Raw genomic sequence first — 24,711 nt, 5'->3', positions numbered from 1 at the left:
TGTCTAGAGCTGTCAAGAGATCTATCGCCGATGGGAGATGTTGAGATTTGTGAGGGACAAGGGATAAACTATGGGAACCGAGTAGGACTGACTATTCTAAACAAGCCCACACAGCCTCATGGCACATAAGTCTATTTGTTTTGGTGTGCTTCCCATCCCTGGAAGTCCCTCAATTTGTTTTTTTTTTTAAAGCGGAAGAAAAGCCTCAAGTGTAAAACTCTACAGCCAGACCATTTTGTTCTGTGTTGGAAAGAACTGAAAACAGAACAAAGTCATTGTCAACGATCGCTTTCAGAATTTGTTGCAGAATGTGAGAATGTCTACCACAAGTGTGTGTGTGTGTGTGTGTGTGTATGTGTGTGTGTGTGTGTGTTTTTGTATGTTTCTGTGCCACCGCAGATCAAAGCTACCACACAAGAGGTAGAGTTGTGGACCTTTGCAACTGAAGTTGATTTCACACGAGAAATGCCTGAGAAGATACCCACTATGCAGAAAAAAAAAGCTGTAAGACTCTATGACCGTTTGGACCCCTTAAGGCCGTGTTTTAATACAAACCACAACTTGAAGATAATCGTACATCTTCATTTGCAAGACGTCCTTGGGTAGACCTTTTAGAGGCACTGATAAAGAGTGTTCCTGACACAATGACTGCCACATTTATTCTTGATGGCATCTCTTTAGGTAATCAAAGCCCAATAAATCAGAGACATGGACTACAACACTACAAAATGAATGAATTTTGAATCTACCATCACTTCCAACATCATTTCCCGAGACAAATGATCCTATAGTAGGCTTCACATGTGGTTTATGAATCCCAGAAAAGGATGGCAAGCCAGACTGAATCGCTTACTATTAGCCTACTTACTGTTTAATGGAAAAGCCATGATGACTTGCCTTTAGATATTTAAAACAAATTAGTATAGGGACAAGTCACAAAAACTTTCAAAGGGTCACAGCATGAAATCATGAAAGTGACTAATCTACACCTTTGAAAAGAATGCATAAGCATCCAAATCAAGACTCGTTTCTTCATCTTCTAAAGCACACTGCTCACAGCACTACTTTGACTGTAATATTCACCACTTCAGAAAAAAATATATATACACATCTTGTTATGCTACATAACATTGGGCAACACTTCATGTTTTCTCATACAGTTTATAATATTGCCTTGGTCCTGTCTCTATCCTGGCTTATGGCCAGGCACCGTGTTTTTCGTCAGAAAAAATAAAGAGTAGTTAAGTTTCCTTCACTTCTTTTACTCAGAAATATCATATCATCTCATGTTTTAGACCTGGAGTGTTTCTGCCGTCTTCTGCTATTTTCTGATAATGTGACAGCTGGTGTATACGATAGCGTTGTCATCTGGGTTTGCACTTAGTAATCATATTTGCAAAGATATCAAACCACATTTGCGCTCTTTTGCTCTGGTCCATCCATGTGATTCTTGTAGGAGCTCCAATGGGAGGGGAGTCACGGAATACAAAATCTGTCTGCAGCATCACCAGTTTTGCTGTCACAATCACAGTTGCTCGCACTCGCATTGCCTCTGTATTAGGGGCTGCCGCAGCTATCACCAGCAAAGTACAACACCCTGTTTTTGTACCATAACTCCCCAATCAGAAAATTAATAATCTATCTTGACAGGCAAGGAATCAAAAGCACCCGCAGTTACAAAGGAAGCTAATCCAAGGGACAACTTCAGGTCAGTGATTTTTAAGGTTTTATTTCAAGGTGTCCACGGACATGTGAGCTTCCTTCACTGTGCAGAGCTGTCATTTAGCTGCCGTAGTAGAGAACACAAAAACCTCATTCAACTTCACTTGTGCCTTCTGGTGAAGTAGGCAGATTAAACATGCTTTATAGCTATTTCAACAAACAAAATCCAGACATCGCTTCAGGTACGTACCGCCTCATCGATGTTCAGTCAGAATATATACACCATGTAGGCTACGACTTGTTATTTCAACCAGACAGTTACTTACAATGCTAAGATGATTATTTCCTAAACTATCATTTTAACGCTCACGAGTTAGTGTAACAGTACGTGGTTGTTACTCATCTATACGGCGACAAGACCCGCTTCCATTTAAGTTTTAATGGTTGTACTGTTGACTTGAAAATCACAGTCGGATGACTCAGCATTCTCTGAACTTGATTTGGTGCACCACTTCAAACAATTTCCTGACAATCATGAAGTTAAATCAACACAGTTGCTATATCAACTTTATTTGTGTTCGCTTGTTTGTATGAGGCAGCTGGAGTACTGGACGCAACCTGTTAATTGTCATGAAGTTGATGCTCTGTATGAGTGTGACATATGTAAGGTACGATCCCAAAGTATTTAGCATTGCTTTGGTCATAAAGTATAATGCAGAATTTCTAACACATAGAAGTTGTCCATTCAAAACCAAAGTGATGTCTCATTGTTTAGTTATGTATTCTTGACTTGCAGATTTTGCGTATTGGTGACTTCCAACAGCAACGTTTTGTCATCAATTGAGACTTGATTTAATGTTACATGGAAAAACATTGCTTCTCTTCTATCAAGTGGTCAAATAAAAGTTCACAAAGGCAGTTGAAGCATCATAGTTTACCAAACTGAAACATGCTTTGTCCAAAAACTCAAAAAGTGTTTGAGTCCTCTTGGTAAAAACTACAGTTTAGTCGCACACTAGCTGAGCATGTTGACAGAGTCACAGAACTTCACAGCATGACACTATACATCAACATACATTTAGTCATCTAGTGGTGCCGGCATCCTTATGTATCTCTGGAGCCGAAGCTCCATATCTGTAGTGAATAATGACATTATTACAGGCAGCCTGAGGAATGGATTAATCTGCAACCAAGTATGAATCTGCCAATCTCCATCATTTACAGCTGTTTCTACTTTATGGCGCAATTAACTCTTATAGGTCTTTTCCCACAATGCTTTTTTCAAGTGTGAGGATCAAACATGCATGAGTTAAGAACTATGATATAAAAATTTGAGTATTGAGCTTTCAGTTGGTAACAAGTCGGTCATGAATAAGTGTACAAGCCCAGACATATGAACTCTCTTCAATCACTTCAGTACTTGTACTACACTGCACATCAATGTACAACAACACAGCAAACTATTTAGGCTTCTGCCGTCCATTTGTTACTGATGCTAAATCTCTTGCAAGAGAAACTACACATCGAGGAGACGATGCAGGCTGGGCAGGAACAGGCATCATACATCTCTCTGTGCTCTCCAATAAAGATAAAGATAAACTTGTATTAATAGTCAGATCAGCTACGCTAATAAAGATATGGTTAAAGATAATAGAAAAATAATAAAAGATAAGGTGTGATGATCAGACACCTCTATTTAATCAGAAAAGGTGCTTGAATGAAAGTCAAAAGATGGTTTTCGATGAGACTGGAAGACATTCGAAAAAAGGTCTGTCCGTGTCGGAAAAAGTAATCGAGGTTTTATTTGGTCACTTTATTGCATTGTACACCGCAGATACACACAGCAACACTGTGATATGTTCATTTAAGCGTCGCCCACGTGAAGCTCTGACGCAGGATCATACTTGATTTCTGTTCTCTTTGTCATTTATATTCATGATGATATGATAATGCCTTTAGAGAAGTAAAACTGGATTGGAGTCTGTATTTCTGATCAAATATGATGAAATGTCACTTTTTTGCGACAGAGGTCACTTAGAAAGGCCAAGTTAATTTAGGATATGACAGAATATCGTCTGACACTTGTGGGTCTTTTCCAATGGCATTGTGAAATTGACATGCAATATCAGAGAAGTGGTTTGTCAACCGGTTCAAGTTTGTCTCTGTACTGATGATACGTCTGGGCCCTCTGGTTTTTGTGCTATGGCAAATTTATGTGAAAGACTACATTTCATCATCAGTACAATGTTTCAGCCCAAACAGAATGCAAAAATAAAGACATTAGGCTGAACCAGAAAAATCGAACATAGCTTTGCCATTTTAAGTTCAAACAAATCTCAGTTATCACTGATTTAAAAACAATACACCATTCAAATGATCATTCTAGTGTGATGAAGGTAAAATGCAAGCAGATGGACCCCAAACCAAGTTTTAAACTTGTCCAGTTATACTTCACAGCTGAAGTTGTGAAATCATGTTTGCTGTGAGGTCATCTCAACTGGTACGACATTAGGTCTCATTGACTTGGTCAATTCACATTAAGATTTAAACCAGATCATCTGTTTCAGGCTTTAGAGGTTGAAGAACTTTAATGTTCTCTCAGTGTCTAATCTGGTCAGCAGTATGCCACTCAAGCACCATTTGTTTCAAATTATTCTTTTTTTTATACTTAACACAGCAGTAAGGGGTTTTGGTCTGAAATTAAATGAACGTTATGAAAACTTTTCTTTCATTCTGTTGAGGTGTTTTGGCCCGGAACACAAAACTAAATAGTGTTTATCCTGAATGGCTGGCGGGAATCATACGTGTTTATTTGTCCTTGACACATGACCATATACCATCAAAATGATTTTGAAGATGATACCAAAACTAGTTGCCTGATAAAAAAAAAAACATAGCTCAGCAAGTGGCAAATTGTTGCATAGTGTTGCTTTAATCTATAGATTGAAAAATGAAATGAAAAGTGAAATAATTGTGAAGTGGAATCAGTTATATAATTGGCCTAATGTGCACAGACTTTGGTCTGTTGCTGTACAGGGAAGGTGTGGCAATAGCAATGATGCTCTGTTTACATTACTCCTTATAAGGAGGCACTGGGAAATTTAGTATTTGGAAAGGTTGTAAACCTTGATAGCACATACTCACTCTTCACAGGGTTGTAGAGGGACCAAGGTCCACAATACTCTCTCCTGCGGGCAGACACTGATTACAAATGGTCTGTTATCTATCAGACAGATTTATGTAGTTTAGGGCTAAAACAAAGGGTTTCATAACAGTGCAGTGTGTGTGTGTGTGTGTGTGTGTGTGTGTGTGTGTGTATGTGTGTGTGTGTGCTCTTGGTTGGTCTGTTTTTTTTAATTTATCTCAGAAGCACAGACAGATGAGAAGAAGAAATGTTGGCATATATATGTTGTCCTTTTTTGTCTGTCACAGTCTGTGCAGGAGTATTCAGTTCAGGTCCATGCGCACGCCTGCAGTGTGTGTGTGTGTGTGTGTGTGTGTGTGTGTGTGTGTGTGTGTGTGTGTGTGTGTGTGTGTGTGTGTGTGTGTGTGTGTGTGTGTGTGTGTGTGTGTGTGTGTGTGTGTGTGGTATGGTTGTATGTGTGTGTGTGTGTGTGTGTGTGTGTGTGTGTGTGTGTGGTATGGTTGTATGTGTGGGTGTGTGTGGGTGTGAATTTCCTTTTCTAAGTCTGTTCAAAAACTATTCTCCTAAGCATATACTCAAGGTGGAATTACCAAAGTGTGTTTCCCTTGAAATTATTTGAACTTCTCATCAAGACCATTCAGGTCGGTGGTGTGGAAATATACCATCAGTTCTCCATTTCTTTACGAACGTGACTATTCCTCTGTTCACTCATGATTCAGAGGATAGGGTACATGACTGAAGTAGTCAAATGGTATTCAAATGTAACCATCTTTACCAGTATACGTATTTATTATTTTATATTTATTATTATTTTTACAGCACTAACTCTTTTTCAAACCATTTGAATCATCTAGGATGTAGTTAATGATATGGTTCACGAGTCTCTCATGTTGTGGATCGATTTAACTTCGGCTTTAAGCTGCAGCAGTACTATTACTTATAACATTCTTAATATTCTTAGATCTGTCACTAAAATAGATTCTCAGAGAAAAATGTCTCTGAGAGTGTCCGAAAGGATTGGCATCCTACTCTCATAATTACTTCACACACAGAATAGGTGAACAGTAGCCAGCCGTGACAGAATTCCAAAAGAACTGTTAACATCACTGACAGCAGCAGCAAGTCCATTCAACCTGTTTGCTAGAGTATTAATCACAGGAATGACAATGGCTATCAACAGCGACAGTACTGCCAAAGCACCAAACATCACATTATCGCCCCCAAGGGAAAACAACCCCGAAGGTTCCGCACTCAGCAGCCGCGGTCAGTGTGAGTGCTGTGAGCTCGTGATTGCATGTTCTGATGTTTTTAGTCATACGAGAATCCCGCCCTCCTTTTCCTGTCCGCTTCGAGGAATGGTGGGGAGGGGGGGGGGGGAAGCCCACCCCCCTCGAGGACACTGGGATCACAGCGCTCTGGAGCCATGCAGGCCTTGACAGTGACCACTCCTTCCTGATCTGGGAGGGAAGCGCAAGCAAACCCCCTCCGCCACTCCCCAGGGGAGTAATCAACCATTAACTCATGCCTATTAAAAGCAATTGGGGGAGGGTTCATGTCCTTAGATATTGTGCAAAGTCCAAATTCCCAAGGAGCTGTACAATAAAGATTGCAGGATGTGCAGAGTTTGCCAGAAGCATGTTATTTGTAGTACTTCCAATGGGCTCGTTGGGGTCCCTTGAGTAGGTTTGAAGTAAGGAATTAGGCCTCGCAGCCACTCATACAGGCAAGCTGAGCCTCACCTCTCGCACTTAATGGGGCGGCATGGCATCCTGCTTGTGAAATAAAGCCACTTTATTGGTACACGACCTTTAAAAGTGTTTGTGTGTGTGTGTCGGTGGGTGTGCTTGTTTTACCCAAAGCTATATAGGGTTCAATCAAGCATGATTCTGAGTGTTTGCGTGTGTGCGTGTGCGTGTGCGTGTGTATGTGTGCGTGTGTGAGTGTGTGTTTCCGTGTGTGTATTTGTGTACATCTTAAGGAATTGCGTGTACACACTTGCACATGTGCGTGTCTACTTGTATGCAGCCCTGTCTGTGAAGTCATTCATTTGGGTGTTCACAAAGATAACATCTGCAAGGGAATAACAAAGCCGGCCTCGGCTGCTGCTATAATATTCATTTAAAGAGGAAATTGGACGTTACATCGGAGGTTTCAAAATAACACGAGACTTTGCATGGACGCTAAAATTCTTGCCAAAATATAACCTAGCCAGTATGTGTATGTGATACAAATTGTGCATGTATTTAGAGCGTTCACAGTGCAAAGTATAGAAAAAGGTCTTTGATAAATACTCTTCCAATTCCTTTCCAGTTTGAAGCAGTGACTTAATCTGTGTTCACTCCGCTAGTGTGGTGTTACCGATTACAGTAAATGTTTAAAGGCTTGTCAGCAGTACTGACTACAGAAGTACTGTATGCGTCTTACTGCCACAACATCTGACACCATTAAACGATGGATGAAAGAAGAAGTGCTCATATGAGTGAGGTTTTGTTCGCAGAGAAGTGGAACCATTGCGCTCGAGTAGAAGTGAAGCAACAGGAAGTCATCTGGCTGGCCGTACACCTCACCCTTGGACCACATGATGGTTAGCTGTCTGCACTTTTGCTGAGGTTAAGCAGAGTCAAAATGGGAAAATGAGTCCTACTTCCTTTATCTGGGCATACATACAGCGTAGGAATAGATGAGACAACACGCTTTCTCAAGTCAAAAGTTCAGCCTGGTTTCTTGCGTCGATGTGCCAGGCTCACCCTCCAGAGCCTGAGCTACTGAACTGCTGAAAAGGGGGCTGGGTGAGTGGCAATCTTTATTAGCTTTGTTTTTACAGAGGCACACTCATTTATAATTCAGATGAGCGATAATGTTTGTCCAAATTAGAGAAATGAAAGTCTAGGTTATTGGGAAAGTGTGTGTGTGTGTGTGTGTGTGTGTGTGTGTGCCTGTCTGGCTGTCTGCACATAGATTGACTTGTGTGTTGTGATGGGTTTATTTCAAGGGTTTATATTACGCAGAAACCACAGACTTTATTTTGAGCAAACCTGTGAGGAGTAACAACCCCTCTTCCCACCAAAGCATTTGTTTTACACACTGTCTGATGATGACACCCGCATCAAAGACAGTTTTTATCTCAAGTGTTCACCAGACTCAATCACTAAAACTAAATCAGAGCGACTTGGTGCTGGTACCATTGTGAGTCACGTTCAGCAACCTCCACAACTCTTGTGGTCTGAACCTCTCCTTAAGGTTTTCTCCCATCAGCAGATCTGTCGCCGGCCTGCCGATGAGCAAAGTCAGTACCAGTCGAGTGGGCACCCAGACAGCTTTCATGTCTGAGCTGCACTCATAGCGAGAGGGCACGGGACCGGCAATGGGCACAGGCCAAGTATGGGGTTTTTGTGTGTATGTATGTGAGTTTGTGTGTGTGTGTGTGTGTGCGTGTGTGTGTGTTGACTATGTGTAAATGGGTTTGTCTGTGTCTGTGTGTGTGTGTGTGTGCTGGTGTGTGTGTTGACTATGTGTAAATGGGTTTGTCTGTGTGTGTGTGTGTGTGTGTGTGTTTTGTCTGTGTGTGTGACTATGTGTTGCTGGTCTCACCATAGCTATGGTCAGGAAGTCTCAGCTCTTTCTTCCCTTGTCAGTGAGCTCTTTGAGGTTAGGCTGGGTCCTCCCCCTTCCCTCAGACATGCAACCATTGCATCAAGCAAATGTGACATTCTTGAAAATATGATTCGTTTGATTGGAATTTGGGCCTCTTTTAGTTCTGTTGGTATCCTTTCACCCCCTTTCACCTGTGTTTGGCCTTCAAAATAGAATATTCAATCACTATGTGTTTAGTGCTGTGTTACATTTATGTTCTCATATGAACAGTGGCCAAGATGCTGAAATACACTCAGGGAGTCACTGTAGAATTCATCACAGAACAAAGATGTGACCAAAATGTACTTGAGTTTTGATGAACAGCCACTGTTTTGCCAGTAAGTAGATATATGACTTTGAGACCCAAAGCTGTTCAATGTAACCAACAGGCAGGAAGGGTTTCATCATATTTTGTCTCTCGTGCTTCATCTAAAATCCTGACACCCACTAGAAACTATATTTTTGAGCAGATGTGTTTAGCTGAGGAAATAGTTGTATTCAGTTTTGCCCGTGTGTTTCTATAAAAGTATTAGATGTTCTGTGTGTTTGAAACCAGGAGCAGAGCTTTGTGGTCTGCCCAGAACTAGATTTGGCTTTGTGATAAAGTAATCCTCTACCCATTTCATGCTTTGCATTATGACAAATGTATAGAATGTTCTCTCGGTCCTTTCCGTAATTAGACTCTGTATGATGCGGTGTGCGTATGATTCCTTAATTCTCCCTTTGGTTATTTTGTCTAGTTTTTAGCACTGTACTGTTTTTAAAAAAATACATATTTGAACACAATTATGTTTTTGAATTACAGGGCAAATAGGATTTAAAAAATGAATTGATGAAAATAAGAGGCTGTTAAAATGAGTGATCTGTCGCATGATAATGTAGGACAGGAGCAGATCAGTGGAAACAGTAGGTGTTCGTTTTCTAAGCAGCCGAGGTCAACCTTCCTATCGCAGATGCACACACAGTCGCCTGTGAATGCAGTTTGGCAGGTTCTGCTAGTGTGGTATTAGCACCAAGACACCTCTACACCTCCATAAGAAGTGGAGCTTTCCTTATGTTGATCTCCATGGATTTCTGGTTGCAGTATTTATCTATGTAAGCACAGCACAACAGCAGAGTATGAAACTGTAACAGACTTGTGAGTATTTTGGTCTTTGGCATATCGATTCTTAATGTTATTCAGATATTATGTTTTAAGAATTCTCAGATTCTCTCAGAATTCCTCAGCAGCCTGAGATGCCTTGAAATGCCGCAGACGTGTTTGACATGTTCTAGAGGCTGTTGCAGTAGTGAACAGTCCTATGCAGAATGTGTTTTATGTGGTTTGAGCCACTTCAGACGCTTCGCGAATGAAATCCTAACCTCTGTGTTTTGCTGTCCTGCAACTTGGCTTTTGTTTGGAGATGTGAAGAAATATCGATGGAAAACACCACATTTCTTTTGCAAGACGGTCCCCACGGAGTGTCTTTCACATCACATACAAACAGACTGTTCTTACCTCCTCCCTCACATAGTGAGGAGCAACGCTTTCACGTGAACAGACTCCACATCACACTGTGTCATGTGCACAATATCCTCCATTAGCCTCAGTCAAAGCTGCCTTCAGATGTCTCACTAACACTAGCGCAAACACTCACCCATCAGTCTGCCTGCGTGCGCTCTGAGAATGCAAGATCAGGCTTGACGAGGGGATTGAGACTTGTAAATCTATCTATTAAGGGTTGGTCCTGCATCTTTTGTTCGTTCACAGCACATTAACCTCTGATAATTTGTCATGTTTTGTAATGTTCATATCACACGTCATACCACTGCAAACATAGTCTGTAGCACTTAAATGGAGGGTGAATTTCGTGGTATTTGTATAGTCTTGTAATTTAGTTGTATTTGTATAGTCTCCTCGATATCCTGCCCATCCCTGCATTTTCAATAATCCAAACACTTTTAGCGACAGACTTATTGTTGCATGTCATATATTATCACAGCATATTTAAAATGATAATGAATGAGTCTGCTTAGGCATGTCTGATTTTGTTTTGTTTCACTGTCCTGGTATGCACTACTGTATCGGTGTTTTGACATAAGGGAAGAAGGGAATGTTTTCTTACTGAAATTACAAGGAATGTTGCCCCCATTACTGTATTGGGAGTCCTTTTCAAAAAAGAGGCCCCCTTTATTCAGTATTTTCCTTCAGGAGACACCTTACTTTAATAATGGAGGGTTAGTCTTAGGGTTAGTTCCTCTGAACATAATGTCACCACATGTTGTTCTGGCTGCAGGACAGCTCAGCTACTTAAAGGAGGGGCTAATGTCCCTAAAGCATAGGCCTGAGCCCCCAGTGTCTTGGCCCTGCCAACCAGAGCAAAAGTCCACCCTCAAGGACAATGTTTACTGCATTGCAAAATTGACACACACTGGACGGAAACTTGTGTCTTCGCTATAAATAGTTTTCTCTGCCTACTGTTTCCAGCGCTTCTGAAATAAGCATCCTTTGGCAATAGCTGTAGCGCTAGCAAAAATTAATTCAATTGTGTTGCCTGATATGGCACATTCCATCCAGGTATAGGGAAAAAATAAGCCAGTGGGAAAAGGATGTTTGTGGCATGTCGATATTTTTGGAAAGTCATTGGGACGCGTTCCAAAAGTGCTTTGGAATTTTAATGGCATCCTACCCGTCAAACTTATGTAAGAGTGTTTATAAATTGCTCAATCCTCATTCCGAAAGGTGCTATCTGTACATTAAATCATACAAAAATACAGATTTTCTTGTAGTGTTTAGTTTTAATAGTTTTGTAAGAAAATGAAGACCTCGATTACCTGAAAATTAGACTGAATGTTGCAAACCATTATGGAGTGATGGGCCAGTGACTGTTTTGCAAGTTCAAAAGAGTTCACCAAAGTGTTTATGATGACTTGCTCTCTATATAGTGTAGTGACATTACCAAAGAGCATATTTACATAAAGCTCTCCTTTCCTTCGAGAGTAATAACAACCGTATGGTAGTATCTGCTACTAGTGGCAGTCCTCGCTGACTTTCTGTGTGCCCCATCTACTAAAACATATACGCTCTGGAGGTGGTCCTCCTCTCCTCTGCTAAAGTCCATCTTTACATTTTCATTGTAGGAGCTCCATTTTTTTCTACTTCACAACAGTCAACACTTGCTATTTCCTATAATGTATGGTACAGCTAGAAATAATTGTACTTTGATTATGTATTTCTTAGGTTAGACCGTACATAGTAGAATTAATGAGGATTAACATGGTATTAAAACACAGTGAGGACCTTGTATGCAGGTGTATAAAAACATTGAGACATCCATTTTACATCCATTTATAAACATTTTGAATGCTTTGCTTAGAACAGTGCACATTGCTCCAGGCTCAGAGGGTGATACCAATCAAATGAAAGTCCCGTGTTTCTAAGGTAGCACAAGGCAAAATGTAGATATTTGTATATGTATTTAATGTTTTTACTTTTCTACATTATATGATCTAATGCCTTGTAGAAGAATGCAGTTGTTGAAATCCTTGGTCATTATTTAGTGAAAAGTATGTGTAGTATGATAATATTATTGGTATTGTGTGTTTGGTTTTTATTCACTATCTTCACCTTCTCGAAAGAACATAGCACTCATCATATCCAGAGTTAGGCAGTGACTTGTGGAAGATGCCATGTCATCTGGCTTGTGTGCCCAGACCCATCAGATCTAATGATTGCAACATCAGTTTGCTTTTGGCCTGATTCTAAGCCTGCGTGCCTCTATCCAGCAGACATGGTTGACACGCAGACTCTGGGCTGGTCCGTGGGCTTTGGCCTGACTGCTCTGGAGCTAGAGGAACTGGACAACAGCTCCCACTCTCTGGACATGAAGCCCTACTCAACGCTGGACTACACTAACCTCTCAGGAATGGAGTATGACCCCAGCCTGCCCCAAGGGGACTACACACACACAGACCTGACTCACATGTACAGCTACAGACAACAGGAGAGCCAGAGTGAGTGTCCTGAGTTGTTCAGAGTGACTATATTGTTCATAGCTCAAAGTAGCCTTTGGACCAGATACTGGCAAAAATAATGACAAACTAAGTTACAATGAGCCTGAAAAGGAGCAAAATGGGTAGTAGCAAGAAATAAAAGCCCTTCTCGAATGATTTAGACACCGAATGCCAAACGGGCTTGAGGTTTTAACACTGGGGTTTCGACAGTCAGGCGGCACGGTCTTATCTGTTTTACTGGTTAACTCCTCCATTCACATTTAGCTTTGGGTTGTGACGAGGAGGTATACAGTATATTTTGGGAGCCAGGGATATAAGCTGGAGGGCTACTTTTTTTTTCAGATTTAGAGATGATGCTAAATGCATAATAAGAAGTCTATCATGTAGCTACTTCAGGAACATATGAGCCCAATAGAAAGAGCTGAAATGAGAGACATTTATAGGAAAGAGAACACTTTTCACTTTGGGTATATGATTCCATAGGGGCCTATGACCTAGACACCATATATCACTTGATTTAGTAAGAATTATTTTATTACCAAACAAATCAAATTACACTCTTTTGCCAGCTATTGGTCAAACTACATCTGTTCCAAAAGCCATTTCCATTTTTGTTGTATTGGGAAACATCCATTTAAGCAGGCCTTTTCATTAGACCGTGAGGATTTACAAATCGGTTAATATGAATATATGAACCTGACATTTGTTTTTCATTGAATCTTGCCTGAACTTTGTTTTAGATTACATCAAACTTGAACCAGAGTCGCCTCCTCAGTACAACGAGAGCAGCCTGCCTTTCTGTAAGCTGCATGAAGACCCCTCCACTGCTGTGTTGAACATTGAATGCCGTGTGTGTGGGGACAAAGCTTCAGGGTTCCACTATGGAGTCCACGCCTGCGAAGGCTGCAAGGTACAAACGCCTCCAAACCTCCTCACCTCCTCTCAATCCACATCCCGAACTGCTCCTCAGGTGGAGACCTACATCTAATTCATTCATTATTTTTTAACAGTGCACTGCAACATACACTGCAAAAAAAAAATCAGCTTTCAAAAACAAGAAAAAAAAGTAATAAAATGGGAGATTTATTCCTTAAAATAAGCAAAATTATCTGCCAACAGAACAGGAAAATTTGACTTACCAAGATTTTTTTTAAAAGAGCCCAAATATATCTTAAAAACTAGTGTGGCCAGACTAAAAACAAGTACATTTGTCACGATTCTGACTTTGACAAAGCAGTTTTGTACTTGTCAGTGGTGATCAAATTAGTTTCAAGCATTAACTTGCTCAGAACCAGCAATACAATCTCAGTAACAAGTTATAATACCTTATTAAGATAATTAAGGACTGAAACGCTTGAAGCAAGTGAAATGCTCTAACATAAAAAATGCCTGGTAAGAAGAAATATCTTGTCAGACAAAAAAAACAAGCATATATTGCCTTGATTTAAGATATTTCATCTTACTAAGATTTACATTTTTGCAGTGTAGCCTTCTGTCAGTCATTGTGGATTGACGGCAACATAGGAGCTGGAGCAGTGCGCGCCCAAGGAAACCCAACAAGGACGTGTCTCTTGGTCATGTTACTGGCCATGTCTCTTTTAGTGTGTGTAATCTTTTCACATATACAAAGTAGCACTTGAAACTGAAACTGAACTGAGACTTTTCTGTAACACAATAACACTAATTTAATAGAAGGAATGTCTCTTTAGCTATTTGCTATCTCTTTCATGAAGCTTAAAAGGGACTTTTCAAATAATTGTATGTACACAAAAAATAGCTGATTTTTGAAAAACAAGATTGGTATCATTGAGGGCATTGTTGATTGGTTTCAGTGTTGCGTCCGCTATTTTTCTAACTGCGTTGTAGTGCACCTTATAAGATCTCATCTGACTTCCTTCAGCTATAATCATACTTCCTGTCATATCAAAACCCGATTTTTTTTTTTTACTCGAACCTCAAACCTCTTCTTTCTTCGGTAAACCCTGTCTGATGGTTGCGCTTCACCCGAAGATAAACGCACAGGGTCAAAAGGTGTCAGTCTTCAATCCCTCCCACACTTGATCTCTGTCTGTCTGTCACCCACACCACAAGCTCATGACAAGTTTCCACTCACTGGGCAGAATATATAGATATATATATATATCTCTATGGGCAGGGGTGTACATGCATGGAGAACTGTCTGAATACAAATAATCACCCCGAGTAGGCGACCCAAAAACCACAGAGGTGTATTTCCACCCGTGTCAGACATGGCACATTTACAGGCAGTTAAAGATGCTTTGACTTGAGGAGGGAGGAAATGCTACCCAGAATACCTTTTTTTTTTTACACTGATTTCCTGGTTTTGCAGTCACCTAAGATGACTCTTCAAAACTACTCATAACCACCATTTTATATTCAGAGTGTGTACTTATGTAGTGTACGGAGATTTGGTCTCAATTATTTAAACTTACTGCTATTTTCCTAGAGCTGAATATGAATCTAAAGTCCCAGAGCTGGTAATCTGGTCATTTATGATCAACAAATATTTGACTACTAGCTGCAGTATAGTCCCCCAAAACAAGAACTAGCTAACTTATCGTGTGGATCAAGACCTATTTGAGTGTGGATCGCTAAAAAGCGACAAAATAATGTCTCAAGATTGCGTCAATGGAAGCTGGGATGAATGTGTGTGTCGGATGCTCAATAAAAAAAAGATTCAACACTTCACATGCAGAATACAAATGACATTCCACAACAGATGCAAATATAAAGAATATATTTGCAAATAAACATTCATTTGGACAAATCATTTTACATTTATTTAAATGATAAGTTATAAGTCACAAGTAAGGAATTCTGTATTTGTGGATAGAGAAGCACATTTGTAAATATTACGTGCATTTACAAATATTTTTGAGACATTTTTCTCTCCACAGTAATCCATGCTCATAGCTTGAGCATATGTCACTGCATATATACAGATGGTTGGAAGAATATTTGACGCATTGTTTCTGTTAGAGTTGACTGTTGACGATGTACACTCAAAAACGGTACTTTGACAAAAAATCTATTATTTACATGAGTTTGCCACATGTGTTCCAATACATTGAATCAAGTCCCTGACAGCTGGAATTCACCAACTAGCTTTCGGGGGTTAGTATAGGTCGATAGTACCTACTGATGCGCCCCTTCAGCTGAGTACATGGCACAAAATGATTCACCAGACACGTCATGTCCCTCAGGCCCCGGTCTACTGTCTGCCCTCAATGCTAGCAAATGGTGATCGTCACAGGTGTAGGGAACAGAGTATCTTCAGTTTGTAGTGGTGATTTATATACGTAGAGTGAAGAACCTTCTATGTGAAAGTCAACAAAACTGCCCAATTCAAGCATTTCAAATAATGGACAGACATTACAATGTGTGAAATGGTGAAGATGAACATTCGGCATGTCTCACCAGAGTTACATTAACTCTGCTCTTTAGGAAAGCTCATTTTTTTTTGACTGAATCTCCAATCATCTGAGCTGCAACTACTAGAGCTTTTTTTTTAAATCTCTCATGCATCTCCTGGAATGTCCGTTAGCCAGTTCCACCAACAGCTGTGGTCAAGATCCTGAACACCATTTTCCCAAGCGCTGCCTGTTTGAATGTTCAGGGTTGAAAGTGAAGTGTCAGATGTGCTCATTGTTCTGCGATGGTGTTTAGGACAATGTGCTGAATGCCAGGCATGTGGGTCAGCCAACAAGGTTAATTCACTAAAAATGGCTAACTAATGTTAAATATAGCATTAAGCTTTAATAGTATGATAGGCTTAAAATAGTTAGGCCTCCATTGTTCTATTAAACCGAAGACACATATAGCCTTGAGCCCCTTAGGACAATTTCATTCATGAGTTGATTTTTTTTTTCAGTTCACAAATACATCCGAACACACACACAAACACGCATACACATACACATACACACACACACAACACACACACACACGCACACACACAACACACACACACACACACACACACACACACACACACAGACACACACACACACACACACACACACATGCATACATAGTTCTGGGAGACCCTTAAGCATTTCTTCTCTACCAGTGTCTGTATGAAGCCTCTTTATCCTGCTAAAGTCCAAACAGAGCTAGTCAGCTCTCAGTGACTTTATTGCACTGATATATGATAACCAGTTGATAAAGGCTTTGCATTCAAGGAAAGAAATGACTTCTTAGAATGATGAAACCACATCAGTGGAGAGATTGGAGTGAGGCCTTTGATTCATACACTGTTGTATCTCAACTCTTTATCTCAGGAAAGCCCCACATGACACATTGATCCATTGTGAAATCATGTAGTAAGTGGGCATTTAGAAAGGTGAGCAACAATGACGGGCAGAATTTGGATCCAGCTTATACAAGGAGGTGTTATGGGTTTACTTTTGTGTGTTTTATACATATATATATATATATATATATATATATGTGTGTGTGTGTGTGTGTGTGTGTGTGTGTGTGTGTGTGTGTGTGTGTGTGTGTGTCTGTGTGTGTGTGTGTGTGTGTGTGTGTGTGTGTGTGTGTGTGTGTCTGTGTGTGTGTGTGTGTCTGTGTGTGTGTGTGTGTGTGTGTGTGTGTGTGTGTGTGTGTATGTTTATGCCATAAAACTGTTCAAAATAATCCTTCTGTGTCAATATGAATATGTGACTGTGAAAGGTCTGCTTTGGTGAGGGTTTACCTGAGCTCCATGTTGACCTCCTCCTCCTGGTTTGTCCCCGTCCATCATGGCCTCTCTCCTCCCAGGGTTTCTTCCGCCGCACCATCCGACTGAAGCTGGTCTATGACCACTGTGACCTTCGCTGCCGCATCCACAAGAAGAGCCGCAACAAGTGCCAATACTGCCGCTTCCAGAAGTGCCTGGTGGTGGGCATGTCACACAACGGTGAGCAAGCAACCGGAAACCAGCGAGCAACAAGTGCAGCCTCCGGATCACCTCTTTAAACTTACAAGAATGTACCTACCGGGTTTCAGAGAATTTCCTTTTGAGGCTTTGTGCTTTTTGACTTTTTTTTGGGGGGGGGGGGGGGGGGGGGGGGCTGGGCTGAGTTTCCTGTGTGTGGTTGCCTGCTGCACCTTCTGTGGCAGGGGCTCTGACAGCCCAACACTAGACCAGCCTGCCAAAGAGTGTTCCACCTGACGACTCGGCGAGCCGGCCCGACAGGCTTGCATCTCCGATTACGTACGGCGGCGGCCTCTCAGGTCGAGCGCTCTGGGAGATTACAGGTGTTTTCACCGCTGGGAGGTCAACAGAGTTTGTCTCTCTCCCGTGCAGTGGCTGCTGATTGGTTGCTTGTGGCTTCACTCTCGCTGGCCCCCCTTCCCTGTCTCTCACGTACACAAACACCATCGCCCAATATCTCTCTCTCTCTCTCCCTCTCTCTCACACACATACACACACACACACACACACACACACACACACACACACACACACACACACACACATACACACACACACACACACACACATACACACACACACACACACACACACACACACATGTCTGCCGTGAGGCTTTTTTCTCCACCTTTTATCAATGATTCATAGAGGCTTAGACGTGGCTGTCACAAATCTGCTGTGTCACAGCTCCTGGCTGGGCGCCAGGACGCTAGGTTAAAGGTTGAAATGCATGAGGGTGTGAAAGCTATAATGAATACATGCACAGGTCATTATTTTGTAACGTGTATAGGCACATAAACTCTACTATCACAACTTCCTGACAAAAGACCAATTGAGTGCGTGACAATCCTTGTCGCTTACTTGAAAGCCCTTACCTAACCGTCTGAGACAACCCTTGCCTTTATGTAATGTGTCCTATATAACCTTAACTCATCCTTACCATTCCAAAATCAACACCAGACTTATGTATAGCGTGTACATCGTGTGTTATTGTCAAATGTTATTGGTTATGGACATGTAGCATGACTGATGAACTTAGTTTTGGCTCTTGTTTGTTTGTTGCGTTTTGTTTTGTTTTGTATTTTTCCTGTAGGGGGGTGATGGGAAACTTACAAGCTATACAGTTGTCCAACGTACCATGGCAACTTATTTTACTCCAACCGACAGCTATATTATTTGCAACATAGATTACTTTGACTTGCATTTGTTGTCCGGTGTTTTATAATTCTCATAGGTAAATACTTTGGTGGCTATAGACTAGACATGTTTCTCAGTCAGCGAGGATATTACTGCTATCAGCAGAATATTATGACATCTGCCGTCTTCCTTGTGATCTCTTCTCCACCTGTTAAGCGTAGCTTTCTCTGGTAATGTGTAAACTTCCATTGTGAATAGCAAGGAGTGGTCGCCCTCTTTGTCAAGTTTGTCAAGTTGTGAGTGACGTTGATACCTCCCAGTGAAAACCAGCCCGATGGCCTCTCCCTGTTTCCATCCCACTCACTGCTTTCCTCCATGACACGGCACACTTGCGTTAGGCGCAAGACCAGGCCTGAGGCTTTTTTTTGCCTTTTTTTTCTCTCTTTTTTTGTCTTTCAGTTTTCTTCCAAAAAAAAAATCAATGTGTTTGCCTGTTTGCTTTTTTCCCAGCCATCCGTTTTGGCCGGATGCCCCAGGCGGAGAAGGAGAAGCTCCTGGCGGAGGTCTCGGCTGACATGGACCACATGCACCCAGAGTCGGCTGACCTAAGGGCCCTGGCCAAACATTTATATGAGTCCTATCTCAAGTACTTCCCCCTCACCAAAGCCAAGGCCAGGGCCATCCTCTCAGGCAAGACCAGCGACAGCTCTGTGAGTCAGAGCTTCACTGCTCGCTTTCTTTCTTTCTCTCACTCTCTCTCTGCAGTCATTTCTTCGATTCAAAAACCTAGACAAACCTAGGCATTACAACTTCAAACTAAGATTAAAGACAAAAAATTCAGGTTTTGCTAGCGCCAGACACCTCTTCAATTGAACAAACAATTGTATTCATATTGGTTTCTGTGAGAGGCGTTGAGATAAATATTTCAGCTGGATTTTTCAGTTGGATTTTTTTTTCTGAACTTGGTGGGTCATTTGGGTTCACATACCGAATCTGAGATTAATCGCTACTGAAATGCACGTGAGCGTTCAGAATGAATGACAGGACAAAAGCTTTTTTTCACGCCATATTCCTCCACTCCTACGCAAGGTGCTGGCCCATCACACAATGAGGTGACAACACTACTGGGGGCCAACCCTCCAAGCCCACGTGTCCTCGTGAAACTTTCACTCGTCATGTTTACAGCATGCCACTCCTAGGACTGACGATTTCTCCAGGCAGTGCCACAAACTGCTGCTTCTTTTTTTATTCTGTTTTAAGGTTATGCATAAAACAATCAGAGGAAGAAAAACAGGATTATATAGTATCATTTATATATACACATACATACATATATACATATATATATATTATAATATATGATGTTGAAAAGCAAAGATTTGTTTAGTGAATTATTATTATTACATTAAATATTATGCTAGATGTAAGAAATGAATTCAGAATTAAAATGCAAGTTTATGGCTGGGACTTGTCTTGGCATTAGCACAGCTAATATATAATATATACATATCAGCATCTCATCATTCATATATATATATATATGCTGTTTATATACTATATTATATATACAGTTTGTGTTACCCAAGATTTAATATCATATCATATCCAATGACACTGCTACTGCTAATTCTAACATCCGCCAGGCAGAGGTCATCATACTCCATGTCCTTCTGCTAAGAGATATGGTCAAGGCCGGTAAACAGAGATTATTACAGTGTGTTTAGACTATTACTTACAGAGCCACTGATACTGACCAAAAACACCTAGAACATGGTAATGTTCCTAATTCTGCTCAAAATCTTGACTTCTTATTATAGATAAACTAAGGGGTCGCATAGCACAAGAGCAGAATGCCCGACAGCGTGAGTTCAGAAATGGGCTTTTGTCATGTCATTCAGCTTCAGTGGAACTGAGTTTTATTTTATTTTCTTTGGATGATATGTTGTTCCAAGAAAACTCAATTCATCTTTTTGAAGACAGCATATTCACTTTGCGTGCAATGCGATATTAATTCATTTAATAAGCTATTGCCAGAAAAGAAAATATAGGCAGGGCTGCTCACAGAGGATTTTAAAAGAGCAAAAATGTCACCCTTTGGATTTAAAACCAGAAAAAAAATAGTTGCTTTCTTTAACAAACCAAAGTAAACACACACTGCTAAGGAGTCCAATCCATTCTTAGCCTGCAGGGCCACTCCCCAATGCATTCACTCGGAATGACATCTTAACAATGGATGTCTATGGAAGTTGTAAAATATCATTGGTTAGAGGCCTACTCTCACTGTAGTACCTGCAAAGGCTGTCCGGTACTATGCTGATATATTAGTACTGTATGCTACTGTTGGGTTCAAAAGTTTGGAATCACTCAGGAATTTGTATGTTTTTAAGGGAAATTGATGCTTGTATTCTCCAAGGTGGCATGAAATACATTTAAATACATAGCAAAGACATTACTAATGTTGCTGCCAGAAATGACATAAAACTGTAAAGCCCCCTTTTCAGAAACCATAACGTTAGAGTCATAATGCTAGACTCTCTTAGGAAATGTAAAAGTATGGGGCACTTCGATGTTGGAATGTTGAGCTGCTCATACATAGTGCAAGGAATAATGAACTAGAAAGGTCTTCTACTCTTTGTTCATCTTACTGCCTGTGGCCAGCACATGACTGCTGCTAATGTGGTCATGCAGAAGGTCTCCAGCATGCTTATGAGCTATGCAAAAACCCACTTGGTGAAGAAACAGGTCATTAGAATACTGTCTCTCTTTGACGGGCCTTTACAACCACCAGACTTGACCCTATGAGGTCTTGTGGGAACAGCTTCACCATAATGTCAGAAATAAGTGCTCTACCAGAGCAGTCCAGAGTAAGCACCTCTGAGAGAGGCTTCAGAAGAGGCTCACACGTCCCCTCAATGTCTTCAAACTGACAGCTGAAATGCCAAAGGTTTTCAAAATTCTAAAGGAGGATTCATTTAGAGTTTAATGAATAGAACAATTATATGATATGAAAAGGAAGTTATGGCATTGCCAGCAAATAAAAGTCACACAATCATTTAAAGAATAATTTTCAACAAATGGCATAGACATTCGCTGCATGACTTCAAACTTTGAAACCATGAGCAGGCACCTCAAACAGCTGCAGTGAATGTGACCATTAAGAAAATGCTCAAAAAAAAACATATATATCAAGGATGCAAACTTTGGAGTAAATAGGGGTATTGATTTCTGCAATTTCTGTGATTCTGCGATTTCTAACCTCTCTTCCCATGTCTCTCTTTCTCTGTCACGCATAGCCCTTTGTCATCCACGACATGCGCTCCCTTTCAGAGGGGGAGCAGTTCATCAACTGCAGACAGATCCCACCCTCTCTAGCCAATCAGCAGCAGTCTGACTGTGGCCTGCTGCACCCCGGGGACTCAGCTGAGGAGGTGGAGGTGCGCTTCTTCCAGCGCTGTCAATCACGATCAGCGGAGGCTGTCCGTGAGGTCACAGAGTTCGCCAAGAGCATCCCGGGCTTTATGGAGTTGGACCTGAACGACCAGGTGACGCTGCTGAAATATGGCGTCATCGAGGTGCTCATCATCATGATGGCCCCGCTCATGAACAAGGACGGCACGCTGATCGCGTACGGACAGATCTTCATGACACGCGAGTTCCTCAAGAGTCTACGCAAGCCCTTCTGTCAGATGATGGAGCCCAAGTTTGAGTTCTCTGTGAAGTTCAACATGCTGGAGATGGACGACAGTGACATGGCTCTCTTCCTCGCCGTCATCATCCTCAGCGGAGGTGAGGTGTTGGGCTTGGACATTAAAGAAGAGTTTACTGTTTTAAGTGTCAGAAATATGTTTCACCATACTGTATATCCAGTTATTGGCAAGTTCCGTTTGGCAGTTCAAATTTGTTCCCAGTAGGGTTCCATTAAAGTAACTGTTACCTGTCTTTAGGGAAAGGAAGCTCCTGACCGAAATAGAAGCATAGGGTAATAGAATTCAGGCTAAATACGTTTATTTATTTATGTTTAGCAAGCCAGCAGATGCTTTTATCCAAAGCTGGGCAGAGCACAATATTGCACAATGCTGGCAGCATGTTGCTAAATATAAAAAAATGACAAAAAAATGTTATCCCACAAACATTTATGAAAATTGTATGACCAGAGGCATTTTGTTGATAGGCCATAGTTCCTTGAACACCTCTAAAATGTAAATAGACTCATTTGGTTCATCTACTACGTATTTTGTTTTAGCAGTCTTATTGCTTAGTCATCTTTTATTGCTTAGTCATCCCTGTCATATCAGCCCTCGTGCAAGATAAAAATGTGACCCAGCTAATGTCAAGATTCGGAGATAACATTACCTCTCAACAGTTTTTAAGCTTATCAGACAAATACAAGCACAAGGCTTATGTCTAAACATACCTCACATGGAATCATAGTATTCTAGCAAACCAGTGCCACAGAAATGTGTGAACAGTGCCAACCACTTATCACTTTTTTATCATAAGTTCTACCATTTGTGTTGCCTGTAACCAGTCTAGACAGGTTTGTGAAACGGTTATCACAGAGAATTATTGGTCAACATTTTGTGGTCATTTAATAACATCTCAACCTTGAACTTTGACTTCATCACTGAGTAGGCCATCGCACGGCAGCTTGTGAAAAATTAACTCTGAGGCACCAAAATAGATGACAAGAAAGGGAGACAATAGAACGTGCCCTTTTTGTGTGATTTGAGTTAAGCCAGTCTGAACGGTAGTCTGTTACACCCGCAGATAGGGATACCATTCACATGACACATGACCGTGTAATCTTGAGCTCAACCACAAACATTTAAAGGTTTTAAGACGACCTCTCACCCTTTTCTGTCCTGACTCACAGATCGGCCCGGCCTGCTCAATGTCAAGCCGATTGAGGACCTGCAGGAGACCGTGCTCCACTCTCTGGAGCTCCAGCTGAAGATGAACCACCCTGACTCCCTCCAGCTCTTCGCCAAGGTGCTGCAAAAGATGACTGACCTCCGGCAACTAGTGTCTGACCACGTGCACTTCATCCAGCTGCTGAAAAAGACAGAAGTGGACATCTGTCTGCACCCGCTCCTGCAGGAGATCATAAGAGATCTGTACTAGGAAGACGGCAGGAGAAATGATTTGTGATGTCATGTTTGTAGCTCCCGTTGTGCCTTTAGGTGGCAGCTATGGAAAGCTGTTCTCGCAGTGGTGGCAGGCTGGTGATCTGCTGGTGATCTGCTCTCAGTCAAGGGGGTGGTCCAGGGACTGATGATGGTTGAGAAAGAGAGTGACCATTTCATTTGAATGCTTCTGTGTGACTGCGCTGACTTTTTTTTGCATTTTGGGAACGCCTTGATACAATTCCTGTTTTATTAAAGCAAAAAAACAAAAACATGAGCAATAAATATGGCTTGACACCAATCTTAACAGCTAAGAATCTTAACCGTAAAACTATAAAAATGGGCTGTTTGCCACCAGGAAACAGTTACATGTTCATGGTAATGCAATAGAAACTGTATGTGAATCAATAGTATTAGGTCACAGAGTGTTATGAATTACCATGTATTGGCATGGTCTGTTGTTTCACCATACTTCCACGTTGGCTATATGTCAGGTAGTTTTCTGTTAAGTGTTACTAAGGAAGTGGATATACAAGGATTGTGTTGAAACAAGGGAAAAATATCACTGTGAATGCTTTTTATGATATGTCTTGAAACTGTGTATATACTTGTAATTTTTGCTTTGTCAGATGTTTTTGCTTTTCATTTAATCAAGATCCCGAGGTTTTATGCATCATAATTCATACAATATATACAATATATGAGATTCTGTGCCTCGTGTGAGGTTTCACTCAACCAGCAAAAACATATCTCTTGTTATCTAGCACTGAATGATTAAATGATTTGGAGTCTTTGTGTCTTGGTGAATTGAAAGGGAGATACGCAGCCGTGCCTTCGGTAAAGGTTTATTTGGAGGAATATCTGTGGAAAATGTTCATTTTTAAAATATAAGCTGGAAAAAAATTGTCTGAATAAACCTTCACAAGATATTACATTTTATAAGTTGATATTGTCTGTGGAAACTGATGTCTGAATCTATACAGTAAAAAAAAAAAAACATTTGATATAGTTTTGAGTGAATTTCCTCATTCCCCAGCCATTAGTGGTTGGGTGAAACAATCGGTTGACACAATCTA

The 24,711-nt window shown here is 41.0% G+C and overlaps 1 protein-coding gene across 4 annotated transcripts; it reads left to right on the top strand.

Annotated features, from left to right (window-relative positions):
• Window positions 1-1,155: 1,155 nt before the first annotated feature.
• Window positions 1,156-24,574, top strand: pparg (peroxisome proliferator-activated receptor gamma). Of its 4 annotated transcripts, none has more exons than XM_031568446.2 (7): window positions 1,156-1,708; window positions 12,206-12,433; window positions 13,174-13,343; window positions 17,219-17,357; window positions 19,023-19,222; window positions 21,806-22,298; window positions 23,386-24,574. In XM_031568446.2, exons 2-7 carry the CDS (start codon window positions 12,211-12,213, stop codon window positions 23,631-23,633), a joined length of 1,473 nt encoding a protein of 490 aa, XP_031424306.1. In that variant the 5' UTR covers window positions 1,156-1,708; window positions 12,206-12,210; the 3' UTR covers window positions 23,634-24,574. The 4 variants fall into 4 exon arrangements, with proteins under 4 accessions (XP_031424306.1, XP_012688561.1, XP_031424308.1 ...); XM_012833107.3 differs by having other exon boundaries at window positions 1,157-1,708; window positions 12,209-12,433; XM_031568448.2 differs by lacking the exon at window positions 1,156-1,708 and adding an exon at window positions 6,809-7,596 and having other exon boundaries at window positions 12,209-12,433.
• Window positions 24,575-24,711: the final 137 nt, after the last annotated feature.

This window comes from Clupea harengus, chromosome 5, assembly GCF_900700415.2.
Source record: "Clupea harengus chromosome 5, Ch_v2.0.2, whole genome shotgun sequence".
In the NCBI taxonomy this organism is placed as follows: Eukaryota; Metazoa; Chordata; class Actinopteri; order Clupeiformes; family Clupeidae; genus Clupea; species Clupea harengus.
The sequence above is the reverse complement of the archived record's forward strand: the minus strand, read 5'-3'. Positions and strand labels throughout refer to the sequence as shown.

Bases quoted from the DNA above. Each gene is read 5' to 3' on its own strand.
- pparg (XM_031568446.2), top strand. From the start codon at position 12,211: ATGGTTGACACGCAGACTCTGGGCTGGTCCGTGGGCTTTGGCCTGACT. The intron at 12,434-13,173 runs GTGAGTGTCCTG...ACTTTGTTTTAG, and splicing joins CAGACAACAGGAGAGCCAGA to ATTACATCAAACTTGAACCA. The intron at 19,223-21,805 runs GTGAGTCAGAGC...TGTCACGCATAG, and splicing joins GCAAGACCAGCGACAGCTCT to CCCTTTGTCATCCACGACAT.